Here is a 27331-nt window from a genome sequence, read left to right on the forward strand (position 1 = left end):
CAAATGACTTCTGTAGACATCAGAAGACCTCTTGAGGTCTTCTATAGGCAACAAAAGACTTCTTGAGGCCTTCAGTAGATAACGGAAGATATCTTGAGGTGTTCAATCGACTACTAAGGGTATCAATATTTTATTTTAGGATCTTCAATAGACATAAGAAGGCCTGTTGAAATATCATAATGACAACGGATCACTTACGACCAGTTGACAAAGTATCTATGGAAGGACAACGGGTAAATTACATCCAAAATGAGTTATCATTTTCCGACAATGACCAATAGGCTAACGAGAGTAAAGTTCAAAATTATTCGCTTAAATGTTGCACACGAAAATTTTCGAAGAGAGTGACAAATTTGGTCCAAACATTGCACATATTTGCATTAATTCCAGACGTAGATCAGTTTCAAAGACTTTTATATAAGTCCACGCGTTCGGGAATATTCGGTACAAAATTTCAAAATTTTTGCGCAGAAGTGCAGTTAAAGGACATGCATCAGCTACTTCGTTTAGATAAACTTTTGTTGGTACGCGTTACACTTAAGTCTGATACTTCTGAAATGGTATTTGAAATTTGCCAAACAGCTGTTTTCATTTCACACTTTTGATTAGCCTAAAAGTATGCAGGAGATTTTAGTCGCTGATCTTATAACTGACGCGTTAACTCCAATTGGTACTCTATCCAATTGGTACTCACTCTATCAGTCCGAATTTTTTCAAGAGGGAGAGAGAACGAGTGTTTTTAATACTAAGGATATTGTGTTAGTCTGAAGTCTACTTGTGAACGGAAATTTAGGATTGAAAGGGGAATTGTGTATTTTCAATGCTAAGTTCTGATCAAGGCTTACACAAGGCCGGTCAGTTAGACTACTTTTGACAATAATACTGTCAATTCCATTGCTTAAACGTCAAATGAAATGCAATGGATTTCAGATGAGTTTTCATTTGACGTATACGCAAAGAAATGGACAGTTGAAATCGAGTGGATTTCGTAAATGTAAACTACGTATAAGTATAATAGATTTCACATTATTGTGATTTGAGTTTTTTTTTTGTATTTCAACAACAAACTAAATAGTCAGCTGGGCTTACTATCAGACCTTGGTTCTGACCATAAATAGACTTCAGACACCCACAATGTCCACACTCTGTATTGGCGCTTGAAAAGCATGTGAATTGATCATAAAATACCAATTAGGGTTAAAGCGACCAAAAATTAACACCAGCAACTAAAACCTGCTGCATACTATTAGGCAAAGAACGAAATGAAAACAGCTGTTTGCCAAATAACAATTACCATACTCACTCACACCACTCACAATAATAATGCAATAGAAATGGCAATAAAAGAAAACTTTTACCACAACTACAAAACGAAACTGAAATTTCTATGTTGACACTGATGATGATGACAAATTTGTTTTGTTTGTTTCCTTCTCTCATTGTAATGGCAATTTCATGGATTTTTAATGCAAATTTCCCAGCAATTTGTATCATTTGAACATGTGTTCACATTTTCTTCTTCTATACGATTCTTCGTATTCTATCGCAGTATCATGAAAATGCAAAACTTTGAACATAAACATGCAGAAATGGTTTATACAAAGTTTTCTCATCCGCTCAAGAGTTGTCTGTGATAAGGGATGACTTAAACCAGGGCGAAATAAAACACCGGGAAACCACCAGAGTTTATGTAATTCTAATAATCATTGGCATAATTGCCATTATAATGATCCTTTGGTCACCAACACCACCGCCGCCATCACCTTACCTCTGACTCTTGTCATAAAACAAGTGTCTATGTCCTTTGTTTGGGTTTTGACTGTTGCACCACTCAGTTTCACTATGGAATTTTTATGATGCGAAATTATGTCAATTTTAACATGTGTTGCGAGCGATGTTGAAACCCCACCGCCATGGCCCGGCAAGATGATTTCCAAACAAATGCAAAACCAACAAAAGCATATTTTACACCTAATGATACCCATATTGTTGTAATTTATATACAACGCTTCAGTTAGCTTCTCTCCCCTTTTTCACTTCACTAGCTGGCTGGCTGAATGCCTTTTTCCTGCCATCCACAATGTAATACTTTATATGAGGCATTTTATTGCCCTTCTCCGGGTGACAGTGCTTGATTCGACAGCAAGCAGCAGCTTCATAAAATTGATGGGTTTTTGCCAAAAGTAATAGAATCAAATCTAAATGTTAAACAATGCTTTTATAATTTGTCATCAACATTGAATTTGCGTTTAGCACCACATCAGAGAAGGGGGGACATTTAAGAAATGGGTTAAAGGGTATATCAATGTTATTATTGTTGTTGCTGTTGGTGGTGGTGGTTGTGGAAATTATTCCCTTTAGAGTTGCTTAGATTTTGAAATGAATGCCAAAACCACATGGAAATTAATGATGTTAGAGCGAGCATGCAACCCTCCTGCAAAGTCATAATATACTGCTGTTCCGTTTTCTTTCTTTATACCATTTCCCTTGTTGCAACAAACGCTCACAAAAAAAGGTAATAAAATTTAACACAATTTATAAAAAAGGGATTATCCTGTGCAAACACAAGTTTTTTTTCGTACTCTTTTGTTATACTCTTTTGTATTCCATTTAAAGAATGACAATATTAGTTTTTGTTTGTTGTTGTTTGCCATTTCACAGAAGAAGGATGAAATACTGGAAAGAGAACAATAGTTTTTGTTTGACTTTAAGTTAATCGCATAATAAAGGGACAATGGTAATAAAGTGTTTAAAAATAGAACAATTTCAGTATAGATTTTGAATTTTATAGCAAAATGCCACAGACAGATTTTTATATAGAAAATATGGTTTTCAGGATATTTGTTATTGACATTCAATTACTGACTGTCAACTACCAATTTAAGGAGGTATTAATTTTGAGGGGCTAATGAAGAGAATGCCTTCTTTTGGAAGCAGAATCTGCGAAAATGTGTGACAATTTTTAATTTTGGGGCGATGGTGCAATTTCGGGTCTGGGGATTCACCGCTAACCACTTCAGTACAATGGCACCCGGAATATAAATACAAATATTTCCACATTCTAACTAGAGTAAGTTCACAGTTTTGAAGCACCGATGACCAGAATTTGTCTTCAAATACCTATCACAATAATTTTCTTCTTCTGATCACATTCCATTTCCATAGCATTTTTATACCCTACACCACCTTGTGGTAAGGGGTCTTTGTGCATTAGTTTGTAACATGCAAAAGGAAACGAGATATGCTCATAGTTCCTTTTAGGGATATACATAGAATAACTTTCTGAGTCGATTTACGCATGTCAGTCTGTCTCTCCGTCTGTCCATGTATTTTTGTAAACAAAGTACAGGTCGCATTTATTGTCCGATTCGCATGAAAACTGGGGAAGATAGTTTTTTTTTGCCAAAGGACGAACGCTATTTATTTTCCTAAAAATCGGTTCAGATTTGGATATATCCCACATATATATCTTCGCCCGATTTAAGGCATTTGGTGCACGAAACACGCTATATATATCCGATTTACATGAAATTTGGAATGTGCGACGGAATTAAGCCTAGAAATAAGTGTGCCAAATTACATAGAAATCGGTTCAAATTTGGATATGGCTCCCATATAGATTCTCGGCCGCTTTTAGGTATTTGATGCACGAAAAGTGCTATAAAAGTGCGATTTCAATAAAATTGGGATGTGTGCCGGGATTCTGTCTAGAAATAAGTGTGCCAAATTATATAGAAATCGGTTTAGATTTGGATATAGCTCCCATATATATTTTCGCCCGATGTAAGGCATTTGGCGCACGAAACACGCTATATATGACCGATTTCAATGAAATTTAAGCCTAGAAATGAGTGTGTCAAACGAATTAACCGGTCAGCATATATTATTGTGGGATCATTAAGAACCTAATAATCTTGTCCTTAAGCGAAACGCAATTAAAAAATATTCCTTAAAAAATGTTAACTGTCTAAATTAAAATTTCGATTTTAAAGACAATGTGGGTAATTTTTCACCATAAATCCGTCAAAAATTTGTTAAAAAGCGGGGATATTCTGAGACACAATTGACCTCTCACTTCACGCCTCATGCATTTTGGTCACCCCATTTACGCTCATTTTTCGAGTATTTTATGGACGGACAAGGGTATACTCTTAATTTAAAATACCCTTATGAATCTTAGTGCCATGGAATTCGCAAAAAATAGGAGTAAATAAGGTGAAAACATGTTTGAGACGTGAAGTGAGAGGTCAATTGTGTCTCGCTTAAAGAAAATGTTCTGATCGGGTGATGGTCGGATCATCCGTTTTCGAGCAACAGTGGGCATTAGACCGGGGCGATTTGAAAACCTTAATGAGCCCTTCGCGTTTCTGATTCCTGGGATTGAACTGAGCAAAAAAGTCCACTAGACCATAGGTCTACCGCGAATATCCAGCCTCCCGATTTTGAGTTTAAGTTTTTTATCCACGTTTTTGAACATTTTAGCATATAACGGCCATACCATTGAGATTTTCGATCCAATACAAATACAAAAATTGTAGCCAAGGCAGTGATTAAGAACTCTCTTCAGGCAGTTTTGGCCTTGAGAAAGTGCAATCTTTTCGAAAAATGTCGATAAATGGCACTGTGCTACAAAAGTTGACCAGAAAAGTATTCAAGCGTTTATTATATCGTGTTGGGATCCATGGACAACGACAATGCCTTTAGTTCGATTGGGTCACTTCGTTTTATTTTTTTATAACTGTAAAAGTAGTGAAAATCTGGGTTTCTTACATTTTCAAATTTAAACGGGCATATCTTCTTTTTTTAAAAACGGATTTCTATTGATCCTTCTTCCTTTTAAAGGGATGAATAGTATCTTTCGAACAAGTTATTATTTTTTTAAATCGGTTAATAAATGGCTAAGTTATAGTGGTTTAAGTCTGAAACCCCCCACAAAAAACTATAACTGAATTTCTCATAATTTTCAAAAATATAACGTTTTTTTGTTTTGTTCAATATTTATTTTAAAAATTGTGAGAAATTCAGTTATAGTTTTTTGTGGGGTTTTCAGACATAAACCACTATAACTTAGCCATTTGTGAACCGATTAAAAAATAATAACTTGTTCGGTATATTATATACTTCACCCCTATAAAAGGAAGAAGGATCAATAGAAATCCTTTGTGAAAATAAGAAGATATGCCCGTTTAAATTTGAAAATGTAAGAATCCCAGATTTTCACTACTTTTGCCGTTATAAAAAAAATAAAACGAAGTGACCCAAACGAACTAAAGGCATTTTCGGTGTCCATGGATCCCAACACGATAGAATTTTGCATCAGAACGCTTGAATATTTTTCTGATTAAATTTTGTAGCACAGTGCCATATCGACATTTTTTGAAAAGTTGCACTTTCTCAAGGCCAAAACTGCCTGAAGGAGTGTTCCAATGCTTTTGCGATGTATTAGAGAGTTCTTAATCACTGCCTTGGCTACAATTCTTGTCTTCGTATTGGATCGAAAATCTCAATGGTTTGGCCGTTATATGCTAAAATGCCCACAAAACGTGGATAAAAAACTTAAAGTCAAAATCGGGAGGAATCAGAAACGCGAAGGCCCATTAAGGTTTTTTCCTTCCATACAAATCGCCCCGCCCTAGTGGGCATACCTACAAAACACAATGAATTTTTTTCCTTCCAACGCTCATATTTCAGTTAATTTTGTTCCGATCGACTTGAACCACATACTCGATGCTAGTGTTACTTCGAAAAAAGTTAATAAAAAATTTAGATTTTTTTAAGTGCAGTTTAGGGCTGTTCATGGTTCCTTTGGATATTTTTAGCGAAGCTACTCCTTGTAGTCTTGTTTACAGCTGTATTATGTTTTCGTGGGCAAGTCCATGATAATGGTCCAAAAGTCCTATATTATACGGTGTCCACCTGAAATGACTGGTGGGCGTGATAAATGTCGAAAGTAATAACCTCCAAACAAGATCAACTTCCAAAATGTCCCATGTCGGTCCATCCATGGGGAAAAGTATTTTGGCTGTGTAGCCGGTATTTGATCTTTCCATAGATGAAAGTTTCAATTCACTTAGGCAGCGTTCTTCATTGAATTTTTTTGAATTTTTTCTAACAATTAATATTTATAAAAATCCTTCATTTAAGCACAAACGTATACTCTTATTTAAAGGAATCTGTTAGGGTTATGACTTGTAACCTTTTTTTTCTCGAAAATGAATACTTGTAGGGGGAATAAATGAGCATTTGTTTATTAATGACTAAAATAGGTAACACTTTAAAATTAGGTAACACTTTAAAATTTATTTTGAAAAAATTCTATGAAATTAAATTTTTTATTTTGGAAAAATATTTCCTGTTGCTCTTATGAATGGATCTTTTTCTTATTATTGACTATAATAACTTTTATTCCATTTAAATTTTGAAAAAGGTCCCGCACAAACAACTTTTAATTGATATGATATATGAAATAAAATCATATATGATATAAAATGATATTTATGTATGTAATGATACGATAATAAATTTAGTGAGAAACAAAAGTTTATGTCATTTTGGTTATATCGTATGGCTCCAAAGCTTATTTTCAGTAATATATAAAAGTTTAATAAAAAAGTTCATATAGAAAATTTTTCAAATGACTTTGTGCGTCTGCTTTTTTAACGAATCATTTTATATTCAAAATTTTATCTGATCTTAAGTAAAAAATCATCACAATTTGATACAGGCATAAGAGGTTGTAAAAGGTCATAACCTTAGTATCTATACTTCATAGGAGTTTACATTAACATAAGAGTTACATTCGCAATCATGCGGCCAGTAGCTTCTATTGAAAATAACTCCGATTCCACACGCAAGTATTGTCATAATCTTAACATATTGGCTTCTTGTTGATATGGCGAAATTTACTAAGCCTATCCCCATCTTCATTTGTTAAACTTGTTATATGTTCCCCTCTAATACTTTTCACACAAAATGTTTGCTAAAATTTTCAATACGACACTAAATCAATTTCCACAACATAAAATTTCAAAACAAAAAAAAAACACCTATAAAAACAAAATATTCAAACATTTGTTTGTGTGGATTTCAATGGTATTTTTATGGACCACAAATATCTAACCACCTTTAATCTCATCACAGTTTTTTTAACATTTATATTCTAGACTAGGCAGGATGGCTGGCTGGGTGACTGGCTTACCTTTGATGGAAACAAAGGAGACAAACAAAAAATTGGTACTAATGGTGGATAGGGTGGTGTTTTGGTCTAGATGGCATATGGCGACAGGTGTTGCCAATTGTCTGTAAAGAACATTCATATTTATCGCTTTTGATGAACAAAAAAAAATCAAAATGGGAACAGAAGAAAAAAATACCTATAACCATTAAATGCTCGTTTGGTGTATTTTTACAAAGCCAAAAGTTCAAAGTTAGAGAAAATATGTATGTACATATGTACAAATACAGATGAAAGTGTCACACATATGCTCAGCGAGTCATACATGGAGAATGCAATGGTTCGTTCGATCTCTGCCTAAGTCGTTTATTTCTATACCTTTGATGCTCTCATCTAGCGGGTGGGTTTTTTTAAAAATCCATAAAGTCAGCCATTAATGGTTGTCGCGAAAGCATAAATACCCCACACAATTGGCTTTGAAGTTACCTTTTGGCCAGATTGTGATGATTTTTTTTTTTTTTTTGTATTGAATTTCTGCCTTTTCTAACATTTTGTCCGAGTTTCTCGGCAAATGTTTTGGAACACATATTCCGTTGTGGGATTAATAAGAATTAGGTTTTAATGGAATTGAAAAGACTTTTACTGACTTTATAGTCGAATTCTGGCCAACTTTGTTTTTTATTATTGAAATTGGTTTCCAATTCGCTTACTTTACAACTATTAAAATGAAGCCGTATAGAGAGAGAAGGTGAAGGGAAACTTTACAATTTAAATCAATTACTTTGGAATTTCATGGGAATACTTGGTGTATTGGTTTAATTAACTACAATGCCTCGGCGACTGGGGATGTTGCAAAAGCAACAAAAACAAAAAAGAGAATTACATTACTGGTTGGTTGGTTGGCTCGTGTCATTGTTCTTTGGGTCATTAAAGAAAAGCAATACTAAAATTACCGAAAAATTGACAATTTCACACTACTAAATATGGAAGAGAATTCTCAGGACCTTGTAGCATAATGAGGGGTTGTTAACTAGCAACTACTTTACTAGTTTTTTGCTTGTTTATGGCATTCTCTAAAGTCAATTAAATTACAAACATGTTAGGGGCGAAATCGGGGTTGGTTGTGCTGCATGCCAGAGAATATTTGCCATAACTAAATTGTAACACGCGTCCCGGTAATGCTTAATTAAAATCTCATATAAGTTAACTGGTTGCTTTGTGATTTGATATCGCAGAGAAGTGAAAAACAAATATTAGTCTTTTGCCTGGGAAAGTTAATAAAGACATCTTCCGAAAGTTTTTTTTTTGTTCCACGGGTTGACAAGTGTAACGAAAAGCGTAAATGGGAATTGCATTGTTAGCATAACGAGCATCAAATTCAGCGCGGTATCTTGTAGGTTATGGGAAAGTCAGGTGATATTATCATCGTAAAATTATGGGTATGTGAGAAAAAAGTAGTAAAAAAGGCTTTGCCGACAGGGATATACCCTCAGCCCGTGAGAAATTAAACTTCCATATACGAATAGATCGAACACCGACTACACAACCAAAATCCATTTCCCCAAAAATTATGTATATTTGAGGTTTCGGAATTATTTGGGACATTTAGGTTAGGATTAAAGCTAAAAAGTGTTACGGATCAGTTACTTGAAGGAATGCATTAGCATATTTTGGAAGTGGTTCCAGGTTTGGCTTGGATTTTGGGTTTACTTTTTGTTGGGGGTAAAAAATATCTACGAGGTCCTATTATTGCCTTTGTAATTTTGTAATAAATTCCATTCAATTTTGTTACTCTTTTGTATTTTTTTTACCACCTCAAGAAGGAAACCTAAAAACTTGACCAACTGCCAAAATAATTTCCATGACTCATACATCACAAAACCTTGCAGCTTAGCACAACACAATTTGTTGAACACATCACATGACTGAGGACGAAAGAAACGCTGAATTTATGCCAACGTCATCGATCTTTCGTCAATTGTCACTTTTCACGTATCATTTGCAAACACGATGGTCTTCTCTGCTAACCATACCACCAAACTATTGAACTGCAACCATGTGCAGGATAAACTAGCTAAGCATTCAAGCATAAAGCAAATTCATCTAAACATTTGCCAATAAAGCAGAAAGATGGGAAAAAATAGCAAAACTCAAATCCACTAACCAAGCATCGTTAACTTCCACTTAAGGGCTGGGCAAAGCAAAAAAAAAAAAAACAAAAAAAAAAACTGATGCTGGTTTTTTGCAAATCTTAATTGGTTTTGGTGATGAAAGTAAACGATGATGATAGTAGTAGACAAGTAGGAGTTTCATACCAGCAAAAAAACAGACAAACATGTCCTTTGGTGTTAGGGTGCTCCAGGTAAAAAAAGAAAACCCCAAAAAATGTTTCTATTTTTATGCTACGTTAACTTTCGATTGGAAAATGGCTAAACTTCCTGCTTGGAAGAGAATTTTTTTGATTGATGATGATGACGATGATAGTGCCAAGTTAAGGGAGGTCTTTATGACTCGATTTTTTTGTTGATTCTAGCAAAGAAACAAATGTCAACAAATATTGACTAATTGCCAAATAAAGACTTTGGGTTGAAAAAAAGTTGCATCCTTCTACGGGAGGTGTGAGTGTTGTGATTTTTTAGGAAGGAATTCTTTGCAAATGTTTTTTGTTTATGTTGTAGAGGGGCAAACAAATCTGAAGAATAGTCGTTAAGGTTGCAATGTATGATTAATTGTCAAATCTGACAAAAAGCATAATCGTCGTATTCATTTTCACCATTCCATTTCAATTTGAATTCAATTGATTTGTTTCCCATTTTTTTGCTTTGTTTTGATTTGCTAAGGAAGTGAGGACCAAAAGGCAGTTATTGTCTTTTTTAATCCTGTTGTAAAGGAGGTGAACTTTTTTGTAGATATGTATGAAACTTGACAATAAAAGGAGTATAAATTGCAATTATTCCCAGGACGATGAATATGGCGAAATATAGGGGAAATATATGCGACAAGAAGATGGCGATGCAAATATTAGCATACCAGGCAGTAAAACACGACCTTTTACCCTCAGCCTGTGTGAATTGTAACTTTCATCTATGGACAGAACGAATACCGGCTGCACAACTAAAATTTTTTCCGCAAAAATTACGGTGCTTTCAAAATTTTGTGACCCTTGGTCTATTTTAGATGTGGATCATCTTTTGGGAGCCGTTCCTTTCGATTGATATCGCGAATACAAGTCACAGCAGTTGGTCTCCCTAAAATTTAGAGCTTTAAGAACATTATATCAGGAAGCATGGACTTGCCCCCGAAAACCATAATATCGCTGTTAACGAAACCACAGGGAGTACATTTGGGATAGACAATTTAAAAGAAATCTCGAACATAACTTAAGCTGTTCTTAAATAAAAATGTTGAAATTTTGTGAGGAAGGGAGGTAACCTGAGGAGGAGGATCGATATTAGCCATTTTCAAATATAATTTGGATAATATATTATGAAATTGAATGTTGGAGTACCTTTTTAAAAATTTGCAAAGTAACCACCAATAGCTCTTAAACTGCACTTAAATTAACAGTTTTGATATTTTGGGAAGAGGGAGGTACCGCAAGGAATGGACCGATATGCCCAATTTACAAACATAGATAGACTAAGTTTGGACAAAATATTACGAAATTCAGATTTCGAATCGAATCAGTTGCTGCGTTCAAGATACAAGAGACAACGACAACTTTCGAACTTTATTGGAGGAGGTACCGCCAAGACTGGACCCATAATTACCATCTTCGAACTTCATCTAAGATTCGCCGAAACATTACGATATGCAGTGTTTGGACAAACGCAGTATCCGGTTCGAAAGTTGTCGTGCGCACAGGCCGCTACACATGGTGGCCGTTGGTGGTTTGTTATAGCTTTCAGGTAATTTTCTCAGGAAGTATGGACTTGCTCCGGAAAAAAATTAGTACCGGTAAATGGGCCACGACATCAGCCAGTTGGAAAAAATTGAGATCAGGTATTAAACTGTACTTTTTCGTAATTTTGTGTGGGAGGTACCCGAAGGAATGGACCGATGTAGTTCATATTCGAACCTGATCTATGTTTGGAAATATATTACCATGTTCAATTATATGGGTAAAAACGGTTACACCCTTCCAGAGTTGTCGTGCGCACCATTTTTACGAACAATTTTGAACTGTTGTGGTAGAGGCAGCCGAGGGAGTGGATTGATATGGCCCATTTTCGAACTTGATCTAAATTTGGACAAAATATTACGAGGGCTAAAATTACCGTGCGCTCCAGTCAGCCAAACGGACGGGCGGATACGATTAAATCAACTCCAAATTCTCTGAAACGGATTTCGTCCAAATATACTTGGGATCTACAGAAGACCCCTTTCTGAGGTCTTCTAACTATAGAAGACCCTTTTCATAGGCCACCTAACCGTAGAAAACCTCTTTCGGAGGTCATCTAGCTATAGAAGACCCCTTTCGAAGATCATCTAACTATAGAAGACACCTTTCAGAGATATTCTAACTATAGAAGGCCCCATTTAGGAGGTCTAGTAACTATGGAAGACCCCTTTGGGATGTCTTCTAACTATGTAAGACTTCTAACAAAAGAAGACCCCTTTCGGAGGTCGTCTAACTATAGAAGAAATCTTTCGTAAACATTCTAACTATAGAAGACCTCTTTCGGAGGTCACCTAACCGTAGAAGACCCCTTTCGGAGATCTTCTAACTATAGAAGACCCCTTTAGGAGGTCTTCTAACTATAAGGGATGTTCCAATAGGAGGACTCCAAAGTATAGAAGATCCTATAAGAAGGTCTCCAAAGTAAAAAACACAAATTCAGGAGATCTAAAAAATACAGAAGGTCTCCAAAGTATAAAAGATCTCATTAGGAAGTCTTCTAACTATAGAAGGGAGGTCTCCAAAGTATAGGAGACACCTTTCGGAGGTCTTCTACATATAGAAAATTCCTTTCGGAGGTTTTCTACATATAGAAGCCTTTTTTGGGAGGTCTTCTAAATATAGAAGACCGCTGTAGGAGGTCTTCTAAGTACAGAAGACTCCTTTAAGAGGTCTTCTAACTACAGAAGACGCCTTCAGCAGGTATCATAAGAATATAGAAAATCCCTTTAGGCAGTGTTCTAACAATAGAGGACGCCTTTAGGAGTTCATCTTACTATGGAGGAGGTCTTCTTACTATAGAAGACCGCTTTAGCAGATCTTATAACTATATAAAACCACATTAGGAGGTCTTTGAACTATAGAAGACTCATTTGGGCTGTGTTCTAACTACAGAGGACCCCTTGATGAGGTTTTTAACTATAGAACACCCCTGTAGGAGGTCTTCTAAGAACAGAACACTCATTTAGGAGGCCATCTAACTATAGAAGACCCCTTTAGCAGGTCTTATAACTACAAAAGATCCCTTTAGGAGGTCTTTGAACTATAGAAGACCCATTTCGGCTGTGTTCTAACTATAGAAGACTCCTTTTTGAAGTCTCCAAAGTAACGAAAACAAATTCAGGACGTCTCCAAAATATAGACGATCCCTTTAGGAGGCATCCAAAGTATAGAAGATCTCTTTAGAAAGTCTTCTATCTATAAAAGACCCCTTTAGCAGATCTTATAACTATATAAGACCACTTTAGGAGGTCTTTGAACTATAGAAGACCCATTTGGGCTGTATTCTAACTAAAGAGGTTTTCTAACTATAGAACACCCCTTTAGGAGGTCTTCTAAGAACAGAACACTCCTTTAGGAGGTCTTTGAACTATAGAAGACCCATTTGGGCTGTGTTCTAACTATAGAGGACTCCTTTGTGAGGTCTTCAAAGTAACGAACACAAATTCAGGACCTCTCCAAAATATAGAAGATCCCTTTAGGGGGTATCCAAAGTATAGAAGATCTCTGTAGGAAGTCTTCTAACTATAGAAGACCCTTTTAGCAGGTCTTATAACTATAAAAGAACCCTTTAGGAGGTCTTCGAACTATAGAAGACCTATTTAGGCGGTGTTCTAACTATAGTGGACTCCTTTAGGAGGTCTCCAAAGTAAAGAAAACAAATTCTGGTCGTCTCCAAAATATAGAAGATCTCTTTCCAAAGTATAGAAGACGCCTTTCGGAGGTCTTCTACATATAGAAAATCCCTTTTCGGAGGTCTTCTACATATAGAAGACCTCTTTAGGTGGTCTTCTAAATATCGAAGACCACTTTAGGAGGTTTTCTAAGTCCAGAAGAACACATAAGAAGGTTTTATAAATATGACATGTTCTTTAATGAGACTTTTAAGGCATCTTATATGTATGAAAGACCCATTTGAAAGGTCTCTTAAATATTTAAGAACATTTTAGAAGGTCCTATAACTATAGAACCTTGTTTTAGCAGGTGTTTTAGCTATATGAAGCTCCTTCAGGTCTTTCATCTATGTTAGAATTCATACGAGGTTGAGGCCGTTAAGATGCATTTAGATGGTCCCCCATGTAAAAAAACTGTTTCAGGAGATATTCTCTCTATAGTAACCTAAAGGTAAGGTCAGATTAGGCAAATATTTGCTCCAGCTACAGGCAGTGTGCACTGAGAGCAAGTGAGCGTAAATAATGCATTGAAATCATCACTTGCTATCAGTAAGCGCACACTGACTGTCGCTGGAGCAAATATTTGCCTAATGTGACCTTACCTTAAGGTTTGTTACCTTTACAAAAAGTTGGACTCTATGTAAGAACGCTTTCGAGGGACTTTTATCTGAAAAATACGTTATGGGAAAACTTATAATGCCTTCTGTCCATCGAAGGTTTTCTTATTCTTCTTTTAATGGTAACTGATTTAGGAGGACTTAAAGCAAAAGAAGATCCCTTTAGGAGGTCTTCTAACTACAGAAAAACTCTTTAGGTTATAGAAAACCTCTTTAGGAGGACTTCTACCTAAAACAAGGCCCTTTTAGGAGGACTTCTAATAATGGAAGAGGCTCTTAGAAGGACTATTTACTACAGAAGAGCCCTTTAAGAGATCTTCTGAGGCTAGAAGACTCACTTATAAGGCCTATTAAATATAGAAGAATCCTTTTGAAGGACCTTTAACTGTGGAAAAACGTATTAATAACCTTCTAATAAGTTTTTCCACAGTTAAAGGTCCTTTAAAAGGATGCTTCTATATTTAATAGGCCTTATAGGTGGGTCTTTTAGGCTCAGTAACTGTAGAAACTCATTTCATAACTACTCCTAACGATAAAAAATCACTTAGAAGGTCTTCAAAGTAACTCTCTTGTTTCTAAATTTGTTTTATTCAAATTATTTTATACAAAAATTTCTCATACCATTCCCGTTCAGAACGAATTGTCTATGGACTTCATAATGCACAAAAACCGATTTGGGTGACATATAGCTAAAGGATATCCTAAAGAATTTTCTTAATTTAGAAGAAATCGCTAAGAGTTCTTCTGAGTAAAAACAAAACATTTATTACGCCTTTTAAAATTTAGAAGATCTCTTTAGGGGATCTTTTCAATACATTGGCCTTTTTGGAGGTCTTACAGATATAGAAAACTGGGGGAATTCTAACATTCCTTTATGAGATCTTCTAACTACAGAAAAACACTTAATGAGATCTTCTGAGCCCAGATGACCCACGTCTAAGGTTTGCTAAATACAGAAGAATTCACTTCAAACACACCCATATTTTCTACATTTATTTTATTCAAATAATTTTATAAAAAAACAAGTAAGAAAAGCGTTAAGTTCGGTCGGGCCGAACTTTTTATACCCTCCACCTCAAATTTCAGCCATTTCGGTGGATTAATGTGACCACAACCTTCAAAATACCGAAATTCGGAAGGTACCGTTCTATGGGGGCTATATGATGGCGTGGACCTATACCTACAAATTTCTGGGGGAAAGTTTTATACGCCTAAAGAAGACTAAATACCAAATTTCAGCCATCTCGGTGTGATAATGAGGCTAAAACGTTCAAAATATCGAAAATCGGGAGATATTGTATTATGGGGGCTATGTCAACACGTGGACCTATATAAACATTTTATGGTAGAAATGTTTCTTAGCCTCTGGAAACACAAAATGCAAAGTTACAACCAATTCTTTGGTCAAATGGGTCTAATACATTCAAAATATATTAAAATGACGCGTACTTTATAAGGGGCCTTATGTGGGGGCTATACCAAAACGTGGACCTATATAACCCAACTTTGGTAGAAATGTTTTCTGGTCTATGAAGACACAAAATACCAAATTACAACCAATTCTATGGTCAAATGGGTCTAATACATTCAAAATATATTAAAATGACGCGTACTTTATATGGGGCCTTATATGGGGGCTATACCAAAACGTGGACCTATATAGCCCAACTTTGGTAGGAATATTTTTTGGCCTCTGGAGACACAAAGTATCAAATTACAACCAATTCGGTGGTAAAATGGACCAAATATCTTAAAAATTCCTTAAAACGACGACGCGTTACGCGTCATTTTGTATGGGGGCTATACGAAAGCGTGGACCTATATAGCCCGCTTTCAATACCAAAAGTCCTACGTAAATATAACATATTTTCCCAAAATTTCATCAACCTACGTCAATCCGTTCGGACGCTAGAGTGATTTCCACAGACGGACAGACGGACAGACGGACGGACATGGCTATATCGATGTAGAATTGCACGCTGATCAAGAATATATATACTTTGTGGGGTCTACAATGATTATTTCGAGTAGTTACAAACGTAGTGACAAATTTAATATACCCCCATCCTATGGTGGAGGGTATAAAAATATCTCCTCAACTTCCCAACGAATTGTCACTGTACTTCATTATCTACAGACTCAATATTTTTGTTTATTATAATTTTTAAAAAGTTAATGTTTTCTGTTTTATTTCGTAAAAATGCAAAAATCCCTCCCAAGTAAATCAACAACAACAAACAGAAACTGAAACTTTTCACATAAATTAATATTTGCCCATATTTCTTCTTGTTGTTGTTTTGTAACAGTTGTTCAATTCTCGTATTCCATTTTTTGGGTAAATAAAAATTTTGATTTATTTTCTTGCCATTTTTATATATACAGCCCCACGAACAAAAAGAAATATACATACCTACATTCATTATGTCTACTATATATACAACAATATGATGTATGTATGTGTATAAAGAAATATATTTTATTTGTATTAAAAATATACGTTTGTGTGTTGTATTTGCAGCAGCATAGAAGCATTCTCGCTCTCGTTTATACCCCCAACAACAACAGCAACAACAACAACATTTCTACAAACGTGATGTTATAATTCTTCCATTATTATTTTTATTGTGGGGGTGGCTTAACATTCATTTAGGGTTGCCATTGCCAGAGTACACAGAACATCGCAAGTCTATATTTATGTAATATCAGAGTACTGAGATATTCAAACATACAGACATACAAACAAACGTACATACGCATCATTCATACACACAAAAGTACTTACTTACTGCCATATAGAAATTTCAATACGAAAATGTTATTTTGGAATCAAGTTGGGGAAGCTAAAGCATGGGGAGGGGGAGAACAAACAAAAACATAAACGCAAGAATAAAATTTTCAAGTATTTTGTACGAGAGTGTATTTATACTTTGGGGGGTATTTATGTATTTTATAATTACTGCACATGCGTATTTTTATACTTAAATCTCCCGTCACCACTCAGCCCTCTTCGGTAGCAGCAAAACTTTAGTTAAAAGTTTTGTATTTCCAGCACAAAAGCAGAAAAAGGAAAAAAATATGGATACCACGACCAGAGTGAGAGGTGGGGAGCTTCTTATTTTATTTCAACGAGGGTAACAATTTTTCACAAAAAGCAACAACAGCAAACAAAACTTACAAAAGGAATAAAAGCAAGGCAAAATAAAGATGGCGCACCACCAAAAACAAAAAAAAGTAAATAAATAAATACATAAATATGTTGTTTTATAAAATTCAATGCACACAACAGCCAGCCACTGAAGTGCTGGGGTAATTTGTTGGAATCCCCTCTCCTCATCAGTCAGCCACTTTGCCTGGCAGGCAGTCAGGGGAGTTGAACGCCAAAGTACATTTATTTTCATTTAAAATGGAATGTATGGAGAAAAAGCGAAAAAGGGAACTCAGAATTTTGATTGAAACAGCTTAAAATTTAATATTAAAGTTTTCTTTTCTTTTTCGCTTCGAAAGTTCTCTGTTTTGTATTAGGGGCCAGTGTTTGGGAGCATCTGTTGCCCATTCGCTAAAAGTATATAGGGGAAATGTAAGAGATTTTAAACTCTGTATCCTGGAGATTGACATTTTTGTCATATTTTTAATAATACAAACTTTGAAACGTTTAATTGGTGGAACTATTCTGCGCGAGGCCTCCTAATAGAGGCCAGACAAATGTAAAGTAAATTCATCAGCATATAACATTGTCCAACCGCACAGTTTCTGTTAAAGATAAAGAATCCATACTAGCCGCAAGACAAGACAACAACTCTCTTCAATCGCAATACTTGTCAAATTGTGGTCTTATAGACATAGAAGACCTCCTTAGGAGGTTAGCTTTATATAGAAGACCCCTTTAATAAAGTATGGACCTCTACCTATTAAGAAGTCTTCTAAGTATAGATAACCCCTTTAGCGCGTTCTCTAAGTATATAAGGCTCTTCTAAGTGTACAAGATGCCTTTAGGAGGTTTTCTTACTATAGTAGACTCTTTAGGAGATTTTCTAAATATAAGCTGTGTTCCTTTACATAACCGAGGTTACCATTTTTACCATTTTTAACCTGCAAAGCGTTCCTTAACCCCAAAAAGTGGTAAAACTGGCAGCAATTTTTAAGAGAGTGAGAGAAGAGAGAGGGCACAAATGCCTTTCCCTTCTACCACAGGCTACCAGACAAATTTCTGCACATAAAAAATGGTAGAACTGATTTTTTGACATTTATTTGATGATCATTTCACAATGAATAAAAAAATGAACGAAAAGCAGAAGAAAAAGGCTAACGCTGACAAAACAAAATTAAAAACACTGAAATAAAAAAATTGAATTTATATGTTTATTTCTACCATTCTACCATTTTTTCTTTCTTTTACTTTTCTGGTAAAGTTGAGAGAGCAATTTTGAGCAATTTTGACAGTTTTCTCTTTTACCACTTTTAGCATTAAAAAAAGTAAAGGAACAAAGCTATAGAAGGCCTCCTTAGGAGGCGTTCTAACTGTAGAACGTTTTTCTAAGAGGTCTTCTAACAAATTAATAACCCTTTAGAAGGTTTGATAACAAGTGAAAACCCCTTCAGGAGGTCTTCCAACTATAGAAGATCCCCGTAGGAGATCATTTAACTATAGGAGACTCCATTAAGAGGTCGTTTAACTATTAAGGACCCCCTTTGGAGGTATTTTAACAAAAGAGGACTCCTTCAGGAAATCTTCTAAAAAAAGAAGGTCTTCTAACTGTAGAATGCACCTTTTCTTATAAAAGACACTTTCAGGGGGCCTTCTAACTATTAAAGACCCCTTTAGGAGGACTTTTAGAAGACCTTCTAACTAAAAAGGGCCCTTCAGGAGGTCTTCTTACTATAGAATACCCTTTTATTATGTCTCCTCATTAGGGGTCTTCTAACTATTAAGGACTCCCTTAGGAGGTGTTCTAACAGTAGAACACTCTTTTAGGAGCCCTTTCTTCTAAAGAATACCCTTGAGAAGCCTTCTAACTAAAGAAGATCCCTTCAAGAGGTCTTCTAACCATAAAAGTCCCCTTTAGGAGGTCTTCGTACTATAGAAGACCCATATAGGAAGTCTCCTAACTAAAGAAGAACCCCTCGGGAGGTCTTCTTACTATTAAAGACCTCTTTAGGAGGTATTCCAACTGTAGAACATCCGCTCAGGAGGTCTTCTAACTACAGAAGACCCCAACAGGAGGTCTTCTAACTATTAAAGGTTCCCTTAGGAGGAGTTCTAACAGTAGAACATCCATTTAGGAGCCCTTCCATCTAAGGAATACCCCTTGAGAAGCCTTCTAACTAAAGTAGATCCCTCCAGGAGGTCTTCTAACCATAAAAGTCCCTTTTAGGAGGTCTTCTAATCATAGAAGACCCCTTCAGGAGGTCTTCTAATCATAGAAGACCCCTTCAGGAGCTCTTCTAACCATAGTAGACCCCTTCAGGAGGCCTTTTAACCATAGCAGATCCCTTCAGGAGGTCTTCTTACTATAGAAGACCGAAATAGGAAGTATTCTTACTATAAAAGACCCCCTCAGGAGGTCTTCTTACTATTAAAGACCTCCTTAGGGGCTATTCGAACTGTAGAACATCCGCTTAGGAGGTCTTCTAACTATTAACGGCTCCCTTAGGAGGAGTTCTAACAGTAGAAAGTCCTTTTAGGAGGCCATCCAACTAAAGAATACCACCCCTTAGGAGGTCTTGTTAACATTGAAAGCCCCTCAAAAACTCTTTTTACTGTAGAATACCCATTCAGAAGGTACTCTAGCTTTATAACACCCCATCAGGAGGTCTTCTAACTAACCTAACCTTTAGGAGGTGATCTAACTATAGAAGATCAATTTAGGAGGTTTTCTGACTATAGCAGACCCTTTTAGGAGTTCTTTTAACTATTAGGAGATATTCTAACATAAGAAGACACCTTCAGGAGAGCTTCTAAAAAAAGAATACCTCTTCAGGAGGTCTTCTAACAGAAGAACAGCCCTTTTTCTTATAGAAGACACCTTCAGAAGGCCTCTTATTATTAAAGACCCCCTTAGAAGGACTTTTAACTGCAGAACACCCTTTTAACATAACTTCTAACTTAAGAAGACCCTTTAGGAGGTCTTCTTGCTATAGAAGACCCATTTAGGAAGTTCCCTAACTATAGACGACTGCCTTGGAAGATGTTCTAATTATTAAAGACCTGCTTAGGAGGTCTTCGAACCTTAGAACATCCGCTTAGGAGGTCTTCTAACTATAGAAGACCCCATCCGGAGGTCTTTTAACTATTAAAGGCTCCCTTAGGAGGTGTTCTAACAGTAGAACACCCTTTTAGAAGGACTTCCATCTATAGAACAACCCTTCAGGAAGCCTTCTAACTAAAAAAGATCCCTTCAGGAGGCCTTCTAACCATAGAAGACCCCTTCAAAAGGTCTTTTAACTATTAAAGACCCCTTAGATGGTTTTCCAACTAAAGAATACACTTTAGGAGGTCTTCTTACTATACAAAGCCGCTTAAAAGGTCTTCTTACAGTAGAAGACCCACTGTAGAAGGTCTTTCTACTATTAAAACCTCCCATAGGAGGTGTTCTAACGGCAGAACACCCTTTTAGGAGGCCATCCATCTATAGAATGCCCATCTAACTTTAGAAGACCCCTTTTGGAGGTATTCTAATTATTTGAGATATCTTCTAACTATAGAAGACCCCTCTTTAAGGTCGTCTACCTTTAGAAGACCCTTCAGGAGGTTTTCAAAGATAAAAGTCTCATTTATAAAGCTTCCTAACTTGGTTCTTCTAAGTACTGAAGACATATCTATGAGGTTGTCTAAGTATAGAAGAACTTTTGGTAGGTCAAATGGCCAATTCAGGAGGTTGTCCAACAGTAGAAGACCCTTTTTGAAGGGTTTTCAACAAAGAAAACCCCTTTTGAATGTCGTTTAACCATGGAATCTGCTATAAAATGAAGGTCCATTTAAGAGATTACTTTAGTAGGCCTTATGAATGCAGTATACCTTTTTAGTTGCTCTTCCAATTACAGAATTACGTCTAAGACCTTCCACGATAGAAAGCCCCTTCAGAGGTATTTCATCAATGTTTTTTTTAATAGAATACCCCTATTTTTAAAAAGTCCTCCTTCCTAGCACCCGCATACCATTGTGTATATAGCACCCGCATACCATTCTATATATTATTATGGTCTTCTACCCACTTTAAATCCCTTTACTAGTGCTTCCACTTATAAAAGACCCTTTCAGAACTGGTTTAGGTTGTCTAATGTCCACTATTTCCTTAGAAGGAAGCTTTAGAAGAGTTCGTCTATATGCAGAAGAACTATTTTGCAGGTTAGCTATCTACAGAATACCATTATATGTGCGTAAAAGTCTTTTGCGAAGTCTCTCTTTCTCTCTAAACTTCTCTTTACGAGGTCTTCTATCTATAACAGGGAAGCGCTTCAGTATAGTGAGGGCGCCCACTGAGTTGTTTTTGCATTTGCTTCTCTCTCTCACGTACAGTGTGCGTGTACATAAACAAAGGATGAACATCATGTGGTTGTTGTTTTTTCCACCCATGCATACACACATGCTTTAGTATTGACGGAAATATTATCGGCGACGCTGATCTATAGACAGCTTTAAATGAAAGCCCTTTCCGACTATCTTGTATTTTTATTTTTTTTTACTTCCAGATACTAATTGCTCTCTTTTTGCTTTGTTTTTCTTTTTAGGTGTGGTTCAAGAACCGTCGTGCCAAGTGGCGTAAACGTGAACGCAATGCCATGAATGCTGCCGTTGCTGCTGCCGACTTCAAATCCGGCTTTGGTACACAATTTATGCAACCATTTGCCGATGATTCTCTCTATTCGTCATACACATACAACAATTGGACCAAAGTACCCTCACCGTTGGGTGCCAAACCCTTTCCATGGCCTGTTAACCACCTCGGAAGCATGGTTACAACAAATCATCACCAGAATTCGGTGAATTGTTTCAATACGGGAGCAAGTGGTGTGGCGGTTAGTATGAATAACACCATGTTGCCGGGTAGCATGGGTACAACATTGACCAACAGTAATGTTGGTGCTGCTCCCTGTCCATATAGTACACCTGCCAATCCATATATGTATCGTGCAGCTGCCGAACCCTGTATGACATCGAGTATGTCATCGAGTATTGCCACGTTGCGTTTAAAGGCGAAACAACATACAACCGGTTTTAGTAGTCCCTATTCGGCCCCGTCACCTGTATCACGCTCCAATTCGGCTGGTTTGTCGGCATGCCAGTATAGCGGAGTGGCTGATGTTGTCTGAGAAAACGCCCTTGGGGCTTTGCTGAATCAACACCAACACCATTTGCATAATTTTTCTTCGGGTAATCATAGTGGTTCCAGCGGCGGCGGCGGCGGCGGTGGCGGAGGAGGAATTGGGGGTAACAATGGCAACCACTGTGTTAATCTCAATACAAATTTACAGCATCATTTAAATCATCACAGCAACAACAACTCCTTGCTGCACAATAATAACTTGTTGATGGATCATCATCATGGTGATGGTGGCGACACCAAATCTCCTAATGATCATCAACATTCCGATATTGGTGGCAATGGGGGTGGCGGTGGTGGTGGAAATGGTGGCAATGGTGGAGGCAATTCTAATGGTCTCATGGGCTCCAATGGCAACACTGATGGCGGTGAAGATGATGAAGATGTTATCGATTGAAGTAAATCCCTTAAAATAAAACTAAAAAGGCCGCCAAATCTCCAATTGGGAAATATCAAAATCTTAGCTCTAAGTTCTATGGAAATATAGTTGAAGAAACAAACCAAAAACCAATCAGCGTGTTTTTTAGCAAAAAATAATTGTTATTTGTAAAGAAAAAAACAAATTCGACCTAAACTTAAATCACAAAAACCCAATCATGATTAGTTTTTAAGGCGAGATAATAAAACTGTAATTTATAAAATATAAGGAAATCACATAATTATTATCAGTTGTCCAGGAAACAGAAAAAAACAATGTTGTAACACAGCTGATTTCTCGCTCAAAGAAAACAGCTGATAGTGTTGCCATGAGTTTTTTTGATAATCAGTTTCCAAATGGTAACAGAAACACAAAACTTAAAAATGTATTTTTTAAAATACTTAAAAAAAGAACAATAACTACTTTAGATTATATTTTTTCATTATAACAAAAAATTATAAAAAACTAATTATTTAAAATATTGTAACTTTTAATTTTTCTGGTCATTAATTTCTTTTTGTTCAATATTTTGTTAGCCTCAAAACAACCTTTGTAAATATTAAATAAATCTTCTAGGCTTTCATATCAACCACGAACTCCCCAAAGAAAAAACAAAAACCAAACCAAAAACTTAATTTAATTTATACCAAAAACATTATTTAAATTAATTTCTTTAGCATTATTTTTTCTCACAAATTTCTTATAACATTTTAGCTGATCTTTTTTTGCATCAATCTTTTGTCAACGTTTAGATATTTTTATAAAAATAATGTTTGCATTTTCTTTTAAATCGTTTTTTATCATTTAAGTAATTATTTTATTATTCGTATTAAAAAAACATTATAAATAGACTTCTTATCATCTCTATACATATTATAATTATTATTGTAAAACAAATATTAATAATGGAAGACAAAACAAAAACATATTAAAATATCTCTAAACATATAAATTCACACACACACAACAACAACAATAAAAACCCCACAACCGTTTTTATGAAGTTGTCTAGTCGTATATAAATTCAAGTAAAATAAATAATTCAAATATGTAATACAAAACAAACAAACCAAAAAGAAAACCCAACAATGTATAGTTTTTAAGGACTTTAATCAAAACAACAACCACAAAAAAAATGGAAGAACAATAAAAATTTAATAAAACCCAAAAAATCAAGTTTTTTGTATCCTTAACTCTATATATGTACATATATGATGTAATAGACTTATTTATACGTCGAAACGTTGTTAAGTAAGTCAAACTCATAACAGATTTCCAATTGAATGTCATGCAAAGTTTGACAGTTTTTCGATCGGAGTCTAGACTTTCTCTACGACATGAGCCGTCATAAAGTTCGTGTTCAGAGGTACATCTAGCGGGAGCATAATCACTAAATCGTATAACATTACTTAGCGATTGTAGCCGGATCGACCTTCCTAGTTCCTTTTGCCAAAAATTGGCATAAAAATAAATAAATTACAGCAATGTAACGAGGATGTGATTTACGTTTATTTAACAATGTGGGCGCATCTGAATGATGAAGGTACCGAATGTGAAAGATCGAAGAAAGAAAATGAATTCTATAAATGAAAGAAATTATATGCACGGCTGGAACTATATTAACTATATAAATGAAAGAGCCGGATATAGTTCCAATAGTTTCTTGTCCGGAATAGTTCCTGGGAACTAGTGCGTTCCGGAACTACACAACTCTACCACCATAACATTGCTATTGAAAACAATATCGTTTTCAAATGTCGATAGTGTTGGTGGTATTTTGTTCGAGAACGACGCATAAGACACAGAAGAATTAAAAACGATTCATTTGTCGCTCAGTTTGTGGCACGAAATCGTTAATAATATTATTATCGAATGAATTGACGATAGTTTTACGATATTGTGGTGAAAAAACGTTTTTGGTTGAGTCTCGTTTTAATGACAAATTTACATTATCTGACGTTTCATGATGTTTCTGTTATGTACCTTTTTATACCCTCCACCATAGGATGAGGGTATATTAAGTTTGTCACTACGTTTGTAACTACTCGAAATAATAATTGTAGACCCCACAAACTATATATATTCTTGATGTGCAATTCTACATCGATATAGCCATGTCCGTCCGTCTGTCTGTCTGTCTGTCCGTCTGTGGAAATCACTCTAGCGTCCGAACGGATCGACCTAGGTGAATGAAATTTTGTGAAAATCTATTATTTGTACGTAGGACTTTTGGTATTGAAAGTGGGCTATGTAGGTCCACGCTTTCGTATAGCCCCCATACAAAACGACGCGTGACGCGTCGTCGTTTTAAGGAATTTTTAAGATATTTGTCCCATTTTACCACCGAATTGTCAGTAATTTGGTATTTTGTGTCTCCTGAGGCCAAAAAACATTCCTACCATAGTTGGTTTATATAGGTCCGCGTTTTGGTTTAGCCCCCATATAACGCCCCATATAAAGTACGCGTCATTTTAATATATTTTGAATGTATTAGTCCCATTTGCCAACAGAATCGGTTGTAACTTTGTATTTTTTGTTTCCAGAGTCTAAGAAACATTTCGACCATAAAATGTTTATATAGGTCCACGTTTTGATATAGCCCCCATAGGACGATATCTCCCGATTTTCGGTATTTTGAAGGTTTTGGCCTCATTATTACACCGAGATGGCTGAAATTTGGTATTTAGTCTTCGTTGGGGATATAAAATTTGTAGGTATAGGTCCGCGCCATCATATAACCCCATAGAACGGTAACTTCCGATTTTCGGTAGTTTGAAATTTGTGGTGGAGGGTATAAAAAGTTCGGCCCGACCGAACTTAACGCTTTTCCCACTTGTTCATTTTTATTTATTTATGTTTGCACAAAGTTTATTTAACTGTTGATAGATTTGTTTAAGACTTCTTGTTTATATTATAAGTTGCATTTACATCGAAATTATTTGATAAAAATAATTTTTTAGAACAAAAAATTTTCAATGTAAAAAAATGTTTCTCGAAACAAATTTTTTTTGTGAAGAAAAAACATTTGCAAAATGTTAAGAAATGATTTCGTTTTTGCACCTTTGGCAAACAAAAGAAAAACACAAGAAATACATTTGCCAAACCTTTGGCAACGATGGTCGTTTTCGAAATGTGTGTCCCACATTCGAAAAATATCAGCAACTGGTTGGGTAGACAATGAAGCTCTGTTTCAGTATATAGCTGGTATAATTATTTGCCGCAGAGTGATTCACAATTAAATTTTCCTGAACATAACCCCAATTTGTTGTCATCACCAATTTTAATTTATATATGATCAAAATGTTTGAAGGTGAAAGCGTGGCGCAAGGTGTGAAAAAATAAAATAAATGGTCTTGAATGAAACTATGAAAGATTAGTACAGTATTAAACTATAGTGTTGACTTTACTTAAAGGCATATATAATAAATTTAATTAATTAATCAAAACGGAATAACGGTACATTTAAAATATATATGTTTTACAATTTGTACCATTTTATTTGTTTTGTTGTATTGAAAAAATGTATGTACAATGCTGCTCAAAACATTTGCAACATAGATGCCTATTTCACATTTAATCTATTTTTAGGGACTTTTTGAGTTTTGAAATATACATACATATGTATTTTTGTAATTTGGTTCTTTATTAGCCTGCCCAAAACATATGCAACTCCGTAGTACGAATATCTATTAGTTCATTTTCTACGAGCTTTTTTATACCCTCCACCATATGGAGGGTATAATTAAATTTGTCATTCCGTTTGTAACACATCGAAATATTCGTCGGAGACCCTATAAAGTATATATATTATTGATCAGCATAAAATTCTATGTCGATTTGACCATGTCCGTCTGTCTGTCTGTTGAAATCAAGATACAGCTCGCAATTTTAAAGATAGACAGTCAAAGATAGACAGGATGCAGGATGGTTGGTATTGAAAATGGGATATATCTAGAGTTGTGCCAAAGGAACTATATGGAACTATCTAGTTCACTTCGCAGTTCCAATGGCCCACATTTTTTCTTTGAACACACTGCGTATACTTACTATCACACGTTATATTTCATGATGTTACTCATACGTTTTGGAACTAGTACAAGGAACTAGGAACTAGATTACCCAACTCTAGATATATCGGTCCACGTTTTGACATAGCCCCCATAGAACGGTACCTCCCGATTTTCGGTATTTTTAAGGTTTCAGCTTCATTATCCTACCAAAATGGCTGACATTTGGTACGTAGTCTTCTTTAGGATTATAAAACTTTCCCCCAGAATTTTGTCGGTATCGGTCCATGCCTTCATATAGCCCCCATAGAACGGTACCTCCCGATTTTCGGTCTTTTGAAGATTGTGGCCTCAATATTCCACCGAAATGGCTAAAATTTGGTATTTAGACTTCGTGGGTGTACTCAAACTTCCCCTTTAAATTTGTCGGTATAGGTCCACGCCTTCATATAGCCCCATGGAGAGGTACCTTCCGATTTTTCTATTTTGAAGGTTGTGTCTTCAATATTCCACCAAAAAGGCTGAAATTTGGTATTTAGTCTTCAATGTCATATAAAACTGTTCGCCAGAAATATGTCTGTACAGGTCCACGCTTTCATATTGCACCATTTCTGACTAAAATTCGTTGGTATAGGTCCACGTTTCGATATAGCCCCCATAGAACGGTACCTCTCGATTTTCGTAATACTTTAGATTGTGACGTCAATATCCAACCGAAATGG

The 27331-nt window shown here is 35.7% G+C and overlaps 1 protein-coding gene across 1 annotated transcript in view; it reads left to right on the top strand.

Moving 5' to 3' along the window:
- Positions 1-23774, top strand: part of Ptx1 (pituitary homeobox homolog Ptx1) — a 95899-nt gene extending 72125 nt beyond the window's left edge. The window contains exon 5 of the mRNA XM_073960070.1: positions 21592-23774. Within this exon, the coding sequence (XP_073816171.1) occupies positions 21592-22173 (582 nt within the window). The 3' untranslated portion in view covers positions 22174-23774. The remainder of the gene's footprint in view (positions 1-21591) is intronic.
- Positions 23775-27331: the final 3557 nt, after the last annotated feature.

This window comes from Musca autumnalis, unplaced genomic scaffold, assembly GCF_047663935.1.
Source record: "Musca autumnalis isolate F117 unplaced genomic scaffold, ASM4766393v1 scaffold_1, whole genome shotgun sequence".
In the NCBI taxonomy this organism is placed as follows: Eukaryota; Metazoa; Arthropoda; class Insecta; order Diptera; family Muscidae; genus Musca; species Musca autumnalis.